This window comes from Rhinolophus sinicus, linkage group LG02, assembly GCF_036562045.2.
Source record: "Rhinolophus sinicus isolate RSC01 linkage group LG02, ASM3656204v1, whole genome shotgun sequence".
Taxonomy (NCBI): Eukaryota; Metazoa; Chordata; class Mammalia; order Chiroptera; family Rhinolophidae; genus Rhinolophus; species Rhinolophus sinicus.
The window spans coordinates 149,094,944-149,108,080 of NC_133752.1; the positions used below are offsets into that span (position 1 = coordinate 149,094,944).

The window sequence follows — 13,137 nt, forward strand, 5'->3', positions numbered from 1 at the left end:
CATCCCTTTCTTTTCAGTCTGTATGTGTTTTTCAATCCGAAATGTGTCTCTTATAGACAGCATATGTAAGGGTCTTGTTTTCTTACCCATTCAGCCACTCTATCTTTTGATTGGAGCATTTAATTCATTTACATTTAAAGTAATTGTTGATAGATACATAGTTATTGCCATTTTATTATTCATATTTTTTATCTTTCTTCTTCTTCTTCTTAAAGAAGTCCCTCTAATATTTCTTGTGATACTGGTTTGGTACTGATGAACTCCTTTAGCTTTTTCTTCTCTGGGAAGCTCTTTATCTATCTTTCAATTCTAAATGATAACTTTGCTGGGTAGAGTAATCTTGGTTGTAGGTCCTTGCTTTTCATCACTTTGAATATTTTGTGACAATCCCTTCTGGTCTGCAATGCTTCTGTTGAGAAATCAGTCTTATAGGAGCTCCCTTGTAGGTAACTAACTGCTTTTCTCTTGCTGCTTTTAAGATTCTCTCTTTGTCTTTAAGCTTTGGCATTTTAATTATGATGTGTCTTGGTGTGGGCCTCTTTGGGTTCATCTTGTTTGGGACTGTGCACTTCCTAAGCTTCTTTGTCTATCTCCTTTGCCAAGTTAAGGAAGTTTTCTGTCATCATTTCCTCAAATAGGTTTTCAATTCCTTGCTCTCCCTCTTCTCCTTCTAGTACCCCAATGATGTGAATGGTGGTACACTTGATGTTGTCCCAGAGGCCCCTTAAACTATCCTCATTTTCTTTGGATTTTGTTTTCTTTTTGCTCTTCTGATTGGGTGTTTTCTGCTACCTTCTAAATCGCTGATTTGATACTTTGCTTCATCTAATCTACTGGTAATTCACTCTAATGTATTCTTCATTTTAGTTATTGTATTCTTCATTTCTGACTGTTTCTTTTTTATGCTTACTATCTCCATTTTTATGTTTCCTATCTCTTTGTTAAAGTTCTCACTGAGTTCGTCTACTCTGCCCCTCAGTTCATTGAGCATTCTTATAATCTGTTTCTTGTCTCCATTTTGCTTGTCTCCATTTTGTTTAGTTCTTTTCCTGGAACTTTGTTCTAGTCTTTCATTTAACACACATTTTTTTGTCTCTTCATTTTGGCAGCTTCCCTGTGTTTGTTTCTATGTATTAGGTAAGGCTGCTATGTCTCCTGGTCTTAAAGAGTGACCTTGTGTAATGGGTGTCTTGTGGGGCCCAGTGGCACAGTCTCCCTGGTCACCTGAGCCAGGTACTCCAGTTGTGTCCTTTGTGTGGGTTGTGTATGCCTTCCTGTTGTAGTTGAGCCTTGGTTGCTGTTTGTACTTCAGTGGAAGGGATTGACCCTTTGGCTGATTGGTTGTTAGGACTGGCTGAGACTACAGTGGAGGAGTTGTTATGCAGGGGCTGATCCTATGGAGCAGAATTTTATTTAGCAGGGATTTGGTACCTGCCCGTCTTCCCTTTGGGTGTGTCACCCTTTCAGGCAGCCAGATGATGCTCCAGCTGGGTCTGAAGCCAACCACCAGGTGTGCCAGTCCCGGTGCCTTCTGGAAGGGGCCCCACCACAGGCCAAGTTCATCCACAGCCTGTGTCCTGCCTGGGGCCACCTGGCATGAGCCACAAAGCAATCCAAGATGGCAGCCACCAATGCTGGACTTGGAGGTGCCTGGGATAAGCCAAGCTGCAAACTGAAGCTGGCTACTGCTAGTGCCAGGCTTGGGGCTGCTCAGCAAGAGATACAAAACACACCGAGACCAGATGCTGCTTGTTTGGGTTTTGTGAACCTTTGAGAGACTTTTAGGAAAGTCCACAGCATGAGCCAAGACAGGCCATTTGTATGGAAAAGCAGCTTCGGTGGATCCACAAGTTGGGTGGGGTGGGGTCTCAGGAAATCACCAGCACAAACAATGTTAGCCAGGTTTATGGAGACTCAGACATGGTAGCTCCCTGTGTTTGCACATGGGGAGTGTGGAGGGCTCAACAAAGAAATAATGACTTCTGCCAGCACTTCTGTCTGGGTAAAAGCTGCCCCTCCAGTCCTTGATCTGAAGCCAGACAACTCAGTTCCTCCCTGTACGTCCCTGGTGCCTTTTGAGCTGTTGCCCCAACACTGGAACTCAGAGCAAGTGAGTCTGCCAGTGAGTAAGCCTGTGTGTGAGCCCTTTAAGAGGAGCACCAAGGCCTCCAGCAGCACTCCACTCACTGTTTTTTCACAGGCAGAAGAAGTTGTGGGGACTTTTATTACCAGCACTGGAACCATGGGCTGGAGAGCCTGGTGTGGGGCTGGGACCTCTCGCTCCTCTGGGGTTACCTCCACAGCTGAGATATCCCTCCCAATTTTTAACCGCCACATAAGAGTGTGGGACCAGCCCATTCCACATCTCCGCCTCTCCTACCAGTCTCGAGGTCATGTGTGTTCTCAGTTGTAGGACTTGTGATCAACTAGACTTCAGGCGATTCTCAATGATGGTTGTTCTGACTATAGTTTACAGTGGTACCTCAGTTTTCTAACGTAATCCATTCCGGAAGAATGTTCGAGTTCTGAAACGTTTGAAAACCAAGGCATGGTTTCCCCATAGAAAGTAATGCAAAATGGATTAATCCATTCCAGACCTTTAAAATCAACCCCTAAAACTGCAAATTTAGTATGAGTTTTACCATCTAATGATACCATAGATCCATAAAATGTACAGCATTCATAAACCAAAATGTTTGTCAACAGAGACATTCAAAAACCGAGGTACCACTTGTTGTAATTTTGATGCAGTTGTTAGAGGAGGCAAGCACAGCATTTACCTACTCCGCCATCTTGATGGGAAAATCTGTTTACCCTTTTTTAAAAAATTTATTTATATGAGGTTTTTGTTTTTGTTTTGTTTTGGTTTTTGTATATTCTGGATATTGATCCTTTAATAATATGCATTACAAAATCCTTTCTCAGTCTGTTATGATTTGATTTTTCATTTTTTTCCTGTCTTTTTTTGTTTTTCTTTTTTTTGTGGTACCTATTGCTTTCATACATTCTTTATGCTAGTAAGTGTAAGCAATTCACTGGTCCCTCAGAATGTGATCACTTTCTTATTCTGAAGCCTTTGTTTAAGAAATTTGATTAAGTTCCTCCTATAAGTAAGGTTTTAAACCAAGAGTTAGGGATTCAAAGACATAGGGAAATTTGTCCTTTTCCTGAAGTGATTTACAAAAAGTTGGAAGGACAGAAAATGTGCCTAAGGAGACAACGATATAAACTTGCACATACAAATTGCCTAATGAGACCAAAGAGCCTAATGAGACCAGTAGGAAATCCAGAAAGGTAACTAATTGCCAATGTGTGGATGATCAAGGAAGGCTTTAAGGAGATGGAGAGCCTGAGCTTGGAACTTGAAGGAAGAATAGGGCTCACATCTGTTGCTTATACTACTCATTTAGCAATTAGTTACAGACTATTAAAAAGAATCACTGAGGGGCCTATGTAGATTTCCTTTGTGAATTCCCTTTTGTTCCAAAAACTCTGTTTCTCCTCTTTGCAGTATTAAAAACCAGAATTCTCTCTAATGTCCATTCATCTGAAACTTACCGTTACTAACTCCAAGATGTCCCAGAACCTTGTAGGGAAATCTGGTGTTTTCTTGATATGTCCTGGGCCTTCTAAACCTACCAACCCCTAGAATGCTAGTGCTAGAAAGAACCTTATATCATTCAGCTTAAGTCACATAAGAAACTCTCATAGGGCAGGAACTAAGTTTCTGTCTTTTTCTTCCTATCCCTATCTCCCATTCTTGTGCCCAGGACACAACACATAGTTGGTACCTGTCAAGTAAATATTTGTGGGTTGCTTAATCAGTTGGTGGACCATGAGTACCTAGGAGGCACTTAAGGAGATGAGTAGGATTCAAGCTGATGTTGGCTGTAGGGGTACTCAGCGCAGTATCCAGCATACTCCATAAATGTTATAGTCAATTTTTGTTATTCATGGTAGTTGTGTTCTATAAAGTATATATTAGTGAGTACTGAACCATTGTTCCTAGGGGAAATACAGGGTTAGGTTTCTGTGAAGCCCTGATCCCAACATTTTCATCAGCCAATCAGTACATAATCTTGTCTTTTGTGTGTTTCTGTTTCAAGACACCTTATTTAATATATACAGAGGGTGCCAAAAAAAATCATTACACGTTTTAAGAAAGGAAAACTGTATTAAAATTGTAATAGTCAATATATACCGATAACAAAAGATGAATACAAGTCACGTTTGACTTCTGCAATTACAAGAGGTGCTCAAAGTGGTTACCATCAGCGTCCAGACACTTCTGATTACGGTGAACTACTGCTTGAGCAACACTGATCAAAGTGTCCACTTGTATACATGTTTTTGGCACCCTCAGTATATTGTTAATTCATGAATACTGAACTCACAGTCAACAGTGCTATAACTCAAGCCTGAAAAGAGCTTATGTAACATATTTTCTCTGTAAAGCACATCACAGTCTTTAGACAGTACTTTAGCCTTTGGAGGCCATTTGAAACAGCAAAATCACCAACCAAAAAGCACAACAATGTAAAAAACATGGCAAAAGGATATATTTAAGTATGAGAGCTGACCCAAGAGGGCAGAGGATTTCCTTGTCAGACCTCAGCTGGGAAAGTGCTGTCAGACGCTGATTTTTCACAACTTGTACATGTCCATGAATGGCCATGAAAGCTTCGCAAGTATTGATTTTGGGTTACAAGTAAATTTAGGGAATAGGTGAATTTGCAAATACAGAATCCATGAGGATCAACTCTATATCACCCATGAATCTTTTTCCCCAGAGAAAATATTTTGTTAGTATCTTGCTGTCACTTTCCACTCTTTTTCTTTGTGTGTTTTTACATAATTGAGATTGTGATGTGGATAAAATTTTATAGCCTTTTTTCACTACACTTTATAACGTAAGCATTATTGCAAATTATACAGAATCATTTTAAATTGCTTTATTCTGTTTTATTATTCCATGCAGGCATCATTATTTTGGGGTGTTTAAAATACCCAATAAAACTTGCAGGTTTTGGCTCTCGTAAATCTGAATACCCTTCCTTTTTTTTGGCCACAGCAGACGCTCCTTAGTCATCTCTTCCCCAGTTCAAACATCTTCAGTCTCCAGCCCTCTTACCTCACCTACTAGTCCCTCTGTACCTCCCTTGAAGAGTGCGAGGGATTCCATCTCAGTAAGTGAAGAAGAGCTGACATCTGATCCAGCCCAGGGAGAAGACAAATCTGAAATGAAAGAAGAGCTCTTCAAAGACAAGGAAATGGAGGAGGAAGAAGCTGAAGCCAGCTCCTCCGAAGAGGAAGAGCCTCTGCCAGCCTGCAATGGCCCCACCCAGGCCCAGCCCTCTCCCACCGTTGAGGGTGGCGAGTCCCAGGAGGAAGCTGCCCCCGGCTCCCCGGCTCCATCAGTAGACGGAGCTCTGATCCCTTCAGAGCAGCCTTCATCTCTCCCAGAAGTAGTCCTCCGAACCCGAACCTTAAGTGAAGGGTCTGAACAGCTAAAGAAGAGAGCCTCTCTCCAGAGGACCTCAGCACCTCCTAATAGGCCTCCTCCACCCAGAGCCACTCCCAGCCATAGGACCTCCTCAGGGAACACAGCCTGCAGTCCTGCAGCCTCTGACCAGGGTTCACCCACCAGCTCCAGCGCCTCCTTGGGAGCTGGGACTCCAAGTCCTAGGGCCTCCTCGGAGGTCTTTTTTGAGGTACAGCCACCAGAGAAGCCAGTAAGAACTTCTGAGTCCCGAGAAGAAGAAAACACCGACAGTGTGAACCCAGAAGAACTTTGTACTTCCCCTGCCTCAATGGTCCCTGAGGTGAGAGTGCATCTGATTGAGTCTTTGTTCTCCTTTAAACCTTCACGTAGATCATCTTTACTATAGTCAGGTAACAGTTGATCAGCTTTTGTGTCATTATATAATAGTCTCAAGGATACTCCTTGTCATCTTTTTGGTTCTGGAGATTCACATCTTCATAGCAACTAATTTAGTGACCTATGCTCAGGGTAATTGACTTCTGAAAAAGGCTTATCTCTAATATCATTATGAGTAGATTCCTACTAATTTCTTCTCTTTTTTTTTTGCGTCAAGTTCTGGGAGTTCCAATATAAAGCATGTACAACTGGCATCCTGAGCTTTACCTTTTTTAATAGGGGGAGGGGAGGAGGGTCTTGCTTCAGTTTGTCATACTTGTAACTATGGTAAATAGACCCCAAGCACAAGGGCATTAGCAAATTTCCAAGGTATATCTCCTATGATGAGAGAGAGCTAGAATAAGGAACTCACAGAGGAAGGAAAGCAAAAGAGATGGTCTTTTGAAAGATTGAGAATATGAATGAGAAAATAATTGTGTTAAAATAGAGACACGGAACCCCTAGAGAGCAACCAGTTCTGTGAAGGATCTGGAAATCAAGTCATATTCTATTCAAATTACATGGAAAGGCTATCATAGAGAGATTTGACTTGTTCTATGAGAACTAGGCCCTATGTGTAAGATTTTTAAAAGTACATTTTAGATCAATACAAGAGGAACTTTCAGCAATTAGCTCTGTTAAAATAATGGTATATAAACATTTTTTTAAATATAGGAGAAAGGGGACACAAAGGGCTTCCAAAAACCGAAACGGGACAGGCCACCTTGAGAAATAGTTCTCCTTCCTTGATGTTAAAAGCTAAGGATATATGATCACCTGTCAGGTGCATTGTAGAGATTAGGGTGACACATCTGACTAGATGGCACCAAGAATCATTCATTCATTCCACAATTACTTACTGAGCCCCTGTTATGTACCAGGTACTTTTCTAGAAGCTGGGGTATTACAGTGAACAAAACACAAAATTCTCTACCTTCCTGCATCTTACACTAGTGGGGGGCAGGGGAAGATAGACAAGAAACAGAATAACTAAGTAAAGTTACAATTAGTGGTGATAAGAGATGTGGAAGAGAAATTAAGTAGAGGAAGGCAACAGGGCATGGGGGCTGAATTGCAATTTCAAACAGAGTGGCCGGAGAAGGTGACATTAGAGCAATGAAGGAGGCCAGGGCATGAGTCATGTGGGTACCTGGGAGTATGAGATGGCTGGTACCCCTCAGCTCACACCACCCTACTTCTGCCATGTCTAACTGAAGGTTGACCATGCTCCCTTGGGGGCCGCCTGCTATCTGAGAGGAGTTAACATGGACAGAGGGTACCAGGGTGGCATCCAGGGTGTGAAGGTATGGGACTGTCCTACATTGTCCACTTTGATCCACAGGTTTTTTCAGAGTCTGGCTACGTGAGGAAGATGGAAGAGGATGAAGAGCACAATAAGCTTATCTCAGCTGACTCCCCTGAGGTACTAAAATCTAAGTCATCACCGTTATTATGCCCTGAGTCATGAGTCCCATGAGGTACTGAAGGGCCTAACAGAGCAAGATACAAAACTTTCCCTTGGCTGGTGTCTAGTCTGAGGTAGCCATGCTGATTAGAGAGAAGTGCAGGGCTTGTGGGGAGTGAATAAGCACAGGGTAAATGTGGGATTTTGAGTAGGTAAAGTGTACTCACTTTTCTGCACTGGAAAGAGTAACTCAACAGTGGAAAATCCAAAATGAATCTAAATTTGACTTTGTCACACATGATTTTAGTCTGAAGACAGCAATAGAGTAAAGTTCTCTTTGGCTCTGGCGAATAATAAGGCAAATTTGCGTTCTTGGAGTAATCTTATTGAAGGGGAGATTATGGGGGCCAAGACGCTGTCTGACTATTTGAGGAACAGGCTGGTAACGCTGTTCTCCTTGGGAAAGAGGTACAAGACACAACCTTTTTCCCCCTGAGGCCACCTCCTTAGATTTGAGATTTATAGTGTTTTCTCACTCCCAGCCTCTCCTCTGGATTGCTTTGGTCACTGGCTAAGGAGACAAATTTTTCCTATGGAATTAAACAATCAGAGCATCTTAGAATCTAGCCTATCACTGTCACCAAAGCCTGTGTCCTACAAGACATGTTTACTTCCCTTGCAGATGCCTCATAAATCATATTTTCTCTCAAGCAGAATTATGGACATATCACATATAAAAATAGGTAAATAAAAAGATGACTGTGAGGAAATCTGTTCTTGCTTAGCATTTGAATTATCTGAGTGAGAATGATAACTTTCTGGGAGGTGGTGTTACCTTTGAGGTAATTCATGACCTGGAATCAGAGGAAGGAGTAAGAAGAAGGAAAATTTCCTCCAAGGAGAAATCACAGAGTTTCAAATGGCTGACACCCTGATAGAAATTGGTTCTACTTTCAAAGGGTAAATTTTATAGTGTGTGAATTAAATTTCAATTAAAAAAATAAATTCATCCTAAAGCATAGAGTGCCAAGGTCTTCCCCTGGCTTAGCAGTTCCTAGACAAGGCTTCCCACACTTTGGGTTCCCATCGCGGAACCTAGAACTTTTCCCAGAGAAATCATTATACCACTTGCCTCTCCTCACTGCCATAGGTTAGGATCATCTAAGTGTGAGAGTTGCAGTGCATTCTTGAGGAGGGTTAGTCTAAAAGTGGTAGGTGGTGGTTTTAAGACCTATATTTATACCCTCACAGACTCCCACATAGATAAACATACAGATGCACATCACACAAATCACACAGTATCTGATCATGGAAATAACTCTGGGGTCCAAAGATCTGGTTTCCTGTCCCAGCAAGTCATTTCACCGTTGAATCTTGGTTTCTTGATCTGTGAAGGAGGATGACAGTATAGCCTTCCCCGACATCTTCAGGCTGTAATGCAAAACATTGTGTGTTGGCCCTTTGCATTGTCTGTGACTTTTATAGAGTGAGTGTAAGGCCCACAAGCTGAAGGCTGGGCAGGTTGAGCCACCTCTCACTGGCAGAACTCTTCCTTTTGTAGAGCCAAGGCCTCCAGCTTCACCTCTCTGCGGTTCCAGAAGACAGTAACGTCCCAGCACCCGAGCCTCAAGAAGAGGTAAGGAGGCCAGATACACAGAGAACAAGTTGGGTGGCAGGATTGGGCGTTGGGGATGGACAGAAGTTTGGCTACAGGCTGGAATCTTCACCATGGGCTACAAGGAGTGAAAAATATCCTTAGGGCAAAATCAAGCATGTGGGGAGCCAGAGGAACCAACAGTAAATGGGGACTTTGTGTTTTTTTTGGTGCCCATTTCCCAACACTTGGCCTTGAACTTCTTGACCTCTAACCATAGCCCTATCTCCTAAGTATTTATTTAGTTTTATCAGAACTTATTTCAAAAAGGAGTTAGGATATACAAACGGTATATAAAAAGGTAAATACATACACACATACAGCAAAATAACTCAGAAGTATATTAGGGAACCTGCCATAAAATGGAACCATGAATTAGGCAAGTATAAAAATGCATTCCAGAAAATAAACTTACTAAGGACGGATCCCAAAATTGGTTCCAGACTTTCTAAACACCCAAAAGAGAAAATTCTGATCAGTTCACCCAATCTATGGTGCCATTCCTGGAGAGAACCACACCTCCTGCTACTAAGATGAAAAAGAAGTGTCTCCTGTGAATGCTCGTAAAGAGATGGTGAAGGATATAAAGAACCTTCTGCAACAAGTCTTTACAATAATCCCAAATCCAGTTTCACATCGCCTCCCTCAACAGAGGCCAGTGCATTGCAAGAAATATACGTTGATAGAAGCAAATTGAGTTTTTAACCCAACTTGAGTAGTTGTGGGGAGGGCAGGAGAGCATCTAATGCGTTCATGTTTACTTTCCAGGCATCTGCAGTGCGAAGTGCAGAACTCTGAAGCGGAACTGCCAAGACCTCCCCCCACAGGCACATCTTAGAGAAACTCCTCAGCTAGACGGTACATAGGTCAGAGGGACTTAAGTACCATCCAACATTCATTTCTAGGCTCTGAAACAACAGGGATGCTAGTGGTCCCTAAAGACCCAGCATTAATGGAGGCTGAGGAGCAAACTTAGGGCAGGGAGGGGGACAGGCTTGGAGGAACAGATTGTTCGACTCAGGGAATATTTAATTCAGGTTGTAGCATTGTTAGAATAATAAGACTTTACATATTAATTAAAGTAGGGCTAACATGACTATAAAAAGCAAAAGCAACTATAAACACAGACACATATAACCACACATCCTCAGAGACTAGAAAACAAATCTTTGATTTACCACTCATTTTACAAGACTTAAAGCCAAAAGAACATATTTTCAGGTTGTTTAATAAAGTATTATTCTACGTATGGATTCTTTATTTGACACAGGCAGTTGTCCCAGCCCAGCACACTGCTCTCCACTTGGGCAAGGTTATTGAGTCCATCCCAGGTTCAGAAAGCTTTAGTCACATTCCTGACCTCCAGCTCACCCTACCTCCTGGCTGTAACTCTGTAATGATGCCTCAATCTAGGTGCTATACTACATCCCCTCCCCCCACCTTTGGTTAATAAGCAATTACCCTTGGAAAGGGGTTACATTTTAGAGCTGCATCTAACGTTTATAATCTTGTCCTTGGTGTAAGTAAGGATCTGAGCAGGATGGAAGAAGAAATGGAACTCCAAGTGAAGGGAAAGGATACAAAGTATAATATAATGAAAATGGCATGGAATTAGGAATCAGAAGTCCTGGATTCAAGTCCTATCATTAGCTTCTGTGAAAACATTAAAAAACTAAATTTGAAGTCCTACTATCCTGATAAACACACGTACTCATGCAAAAGTTCATCCATCTTTGCTTTTGTTTCTAAGGGGGATGGACGACGTCACCTTTTTGTTCAGTCATTAATCAAGCATTTATTGAGCACCTGTTCTGTGCCACGCACTGTACTAGGTACTAAAGAAACAATGATGAGGAAAAATAGTTAAGAACTTTATATAGAGAGAATACTGAGCAGGGAGACAATGGGCAGGATTTAACAATGGGTTATAAGAGGACACATGATGAAGACCCAAGTTTTAAGGAACTATCCTGGTTAGGCTTGAGAGACTAGAATTTGATGGTGCCATTCCCAGAAATGGTGACTATAGGAGGAAGTGCATTGTATGTAGGTTCTCTGGTTGCAAGCAACAAATTAAGCAATAAAGGATATGTTCCAAGGATATTAGGCAGCTCTGAACTGAAAGAACAGAGCTGAAAGAACAACCAGGCTGCAGGTGTCTGTAGCAGGAATGTGTGGCTTGTCCCTCTAGGCAGCTGTCATTGAAAGACTCAACTTGAGCCACCTTCTGCCATCATGTCCTTTCCAGATCCCGATTCCCTGGAGAAAGAACCTGGCCCAGTTTGGGGGGAGGGATGTTAGTGTCTACAATGACAGGAAGACCAGTGGTGGGGGTGGTAGTAAGAGGGTAGAAGTACAAGGAAACTTGAGGTGATAGAAGTGTTCTTAATTTCGGTTGTGGTGCTAGTTTCATGGGTGTATACATGTGTCAACAAAGTATACACTTTATGTGCAGTTTATTGGGTATCCTATTACAAATATTAGACTCAAGGAGTCTGAGAACTTGCAGGACTTTTCCAGTAGATATGTCCATTAGGGAACTAGAAATACATGTTTTTATTTAGAAGTCATTTTTCTAAGATCTAATCCTGTTAATCTTTTATTTAAAAACCTTCAGAGGCTCTCTACTGCTGTAATGGAGAGGCGGTCGCATGCCCACCTCTAAAAGGCCTACTGCCTGTATGTTAATACCTCTTCAGGAAGGCATCCCAGTCCCTTGGAATCACTGCTGAGAATGATACTCCAAGGGTATTGGAAGGGAGAGGGAAATACTGGGAATATAGGCCCCTAGCTTTCCAAGGCCCTCCATGATCTGCTTGGAATGCCCCGCCAAGTCATCTGGCAAAACCTAGTTCAAGCCTTTTCTCTGCCACTTTCACTGACCCTCATCTCCTAGGAAACTGATCCTCTTTGGGGAGTGTGCCAGAGAGGGCTTCCAGGGCTTACGGAACAGTGGGGAAGACAAGTACCCAAGGTAACTGCTACAGCAGAGGCACAATTGAAGTGGAAAATTTTACTAAATTGTGAGATTGACACTTCCATTTGCTTATCTAGGGTAGGCAGTCCCAGCAAGGAACCAAATTATTTGCCCCAATATACAAAATAGTAAAGTTGTCCAGAAGAAAGGCTAGGACTTCTAAGACTGCCATCTTGGCAGCAGCACCAGAAGGGGCTAAATCAAGCCAGTAAAATTGAGCGGAGATGAGTATCTCTTATCCCCTGTCCTGAGGCCCCTGGAGGTCTGCTGACAAATGCATGGCTGCTTCAGTTTCTGAGGTTTAGCATTTAATCCTTGGAGAACACAGGTAGGTCACCGCCACGTGGTTTCTTCATCAGCTATCTGTAGGATTAATTGTGAGAACATCACCCAGTACCTGCCTGCCAGGAATTTGAAGGACAATATTAACAGACTAGATAAGAAACCCAGAGTACACTAGAAACATCCAGGATGTCTAGGATAAACCAAAAAGCAGAGTACACACACTGCTTAAAATAATTGCTATTTTATGCTAAACTGGTGCTGAGCATGTGCATATTGGATCCTATTTTCCTGCATGTTTACACTTTTAAAATGAATGGTATGTGCCTACAGGGATAAAGTCATGTACCAACAAACCTTTTAAGCTTACATTTTAAAGTGGAAAAAAAAAGATGCTTGTGAGAGATTAGTAACCATTAAATTGTGAAAGTTACACAGCCTCTGAGAGTCTGTGGTTCTAACAGTTTTCAATACATGATGGAATATGCTATGGGAGACCAACCCAGATACAAGAAAAATCTCAACCTTTCCTGGAATCCATGGTCAACTTGTCAATAAATGCGAACAACTGTCGCCCTATGGAATTAAACCCTTAGGATTTGAATTTCCTTTTCTCTTGATTATTCTTTTGTCTGAGGACTGACCAGGCTGACCTTTTTATTAACTTATATATGTCTTGTCTATGTGTTACTTTCTTTGCCTTTCTTGGTTGGCGTGGTGGTTTTTCTGAACGTGGCTTTCTTCTTCACTGATCACTGCTATGCCTTTAAAATAATACTTACATAAAATTAATTTCATCAACTTATTCTGTTTTTTCCTCTGTTTTTTACCAATCAAATACGTAATATCTTTAGGAATGAAAGCAACTACTCTTGCTTATTTTATGACTTTGCTTTTTTTCC

At 41.9% G+C, this 13,137-nt stretch overlaps 1 protein-coding gene across 2 annotated transcripts in view; it reads left to right on the top strand.

Moving 5' to 3' along the window:
• The window catches only part of BIN2 (bridging integrator 2), a 30,440-nt gene extending 20,215 nt beyond the window's left edge, over positions 1-10,225 (top strand). The window contains exons 10-13 of one of the 2 annotated variants that reach the window (XM_019724544.2): positions 5,072-5,822; positions 7,260-7,340; positions 8,884-8,958; positions 9,745-10,225. In XM_019724544.2, the coding sequence (XP_019580103.2) occupies positions 5,072-5,822; positions 7,260-7,340; positions 8,884-8,958; positions 9,745-9,774 (937 nt within the window). In that variant the 3' untranslated portion in view covers positions 9,775-10,225. The remainder of the gene's footprint in view (positions 1-5,071; positions 5,823-7,259; positions 7,341-8,883; positions 8,959-9,744) is intronic. The other variant, XM_074325680.1, reaches the window with a different exon arrangement.
• The last annotated feature ends 2,912 nt before the right edge of the window (positions 10,226-13,137 follow it).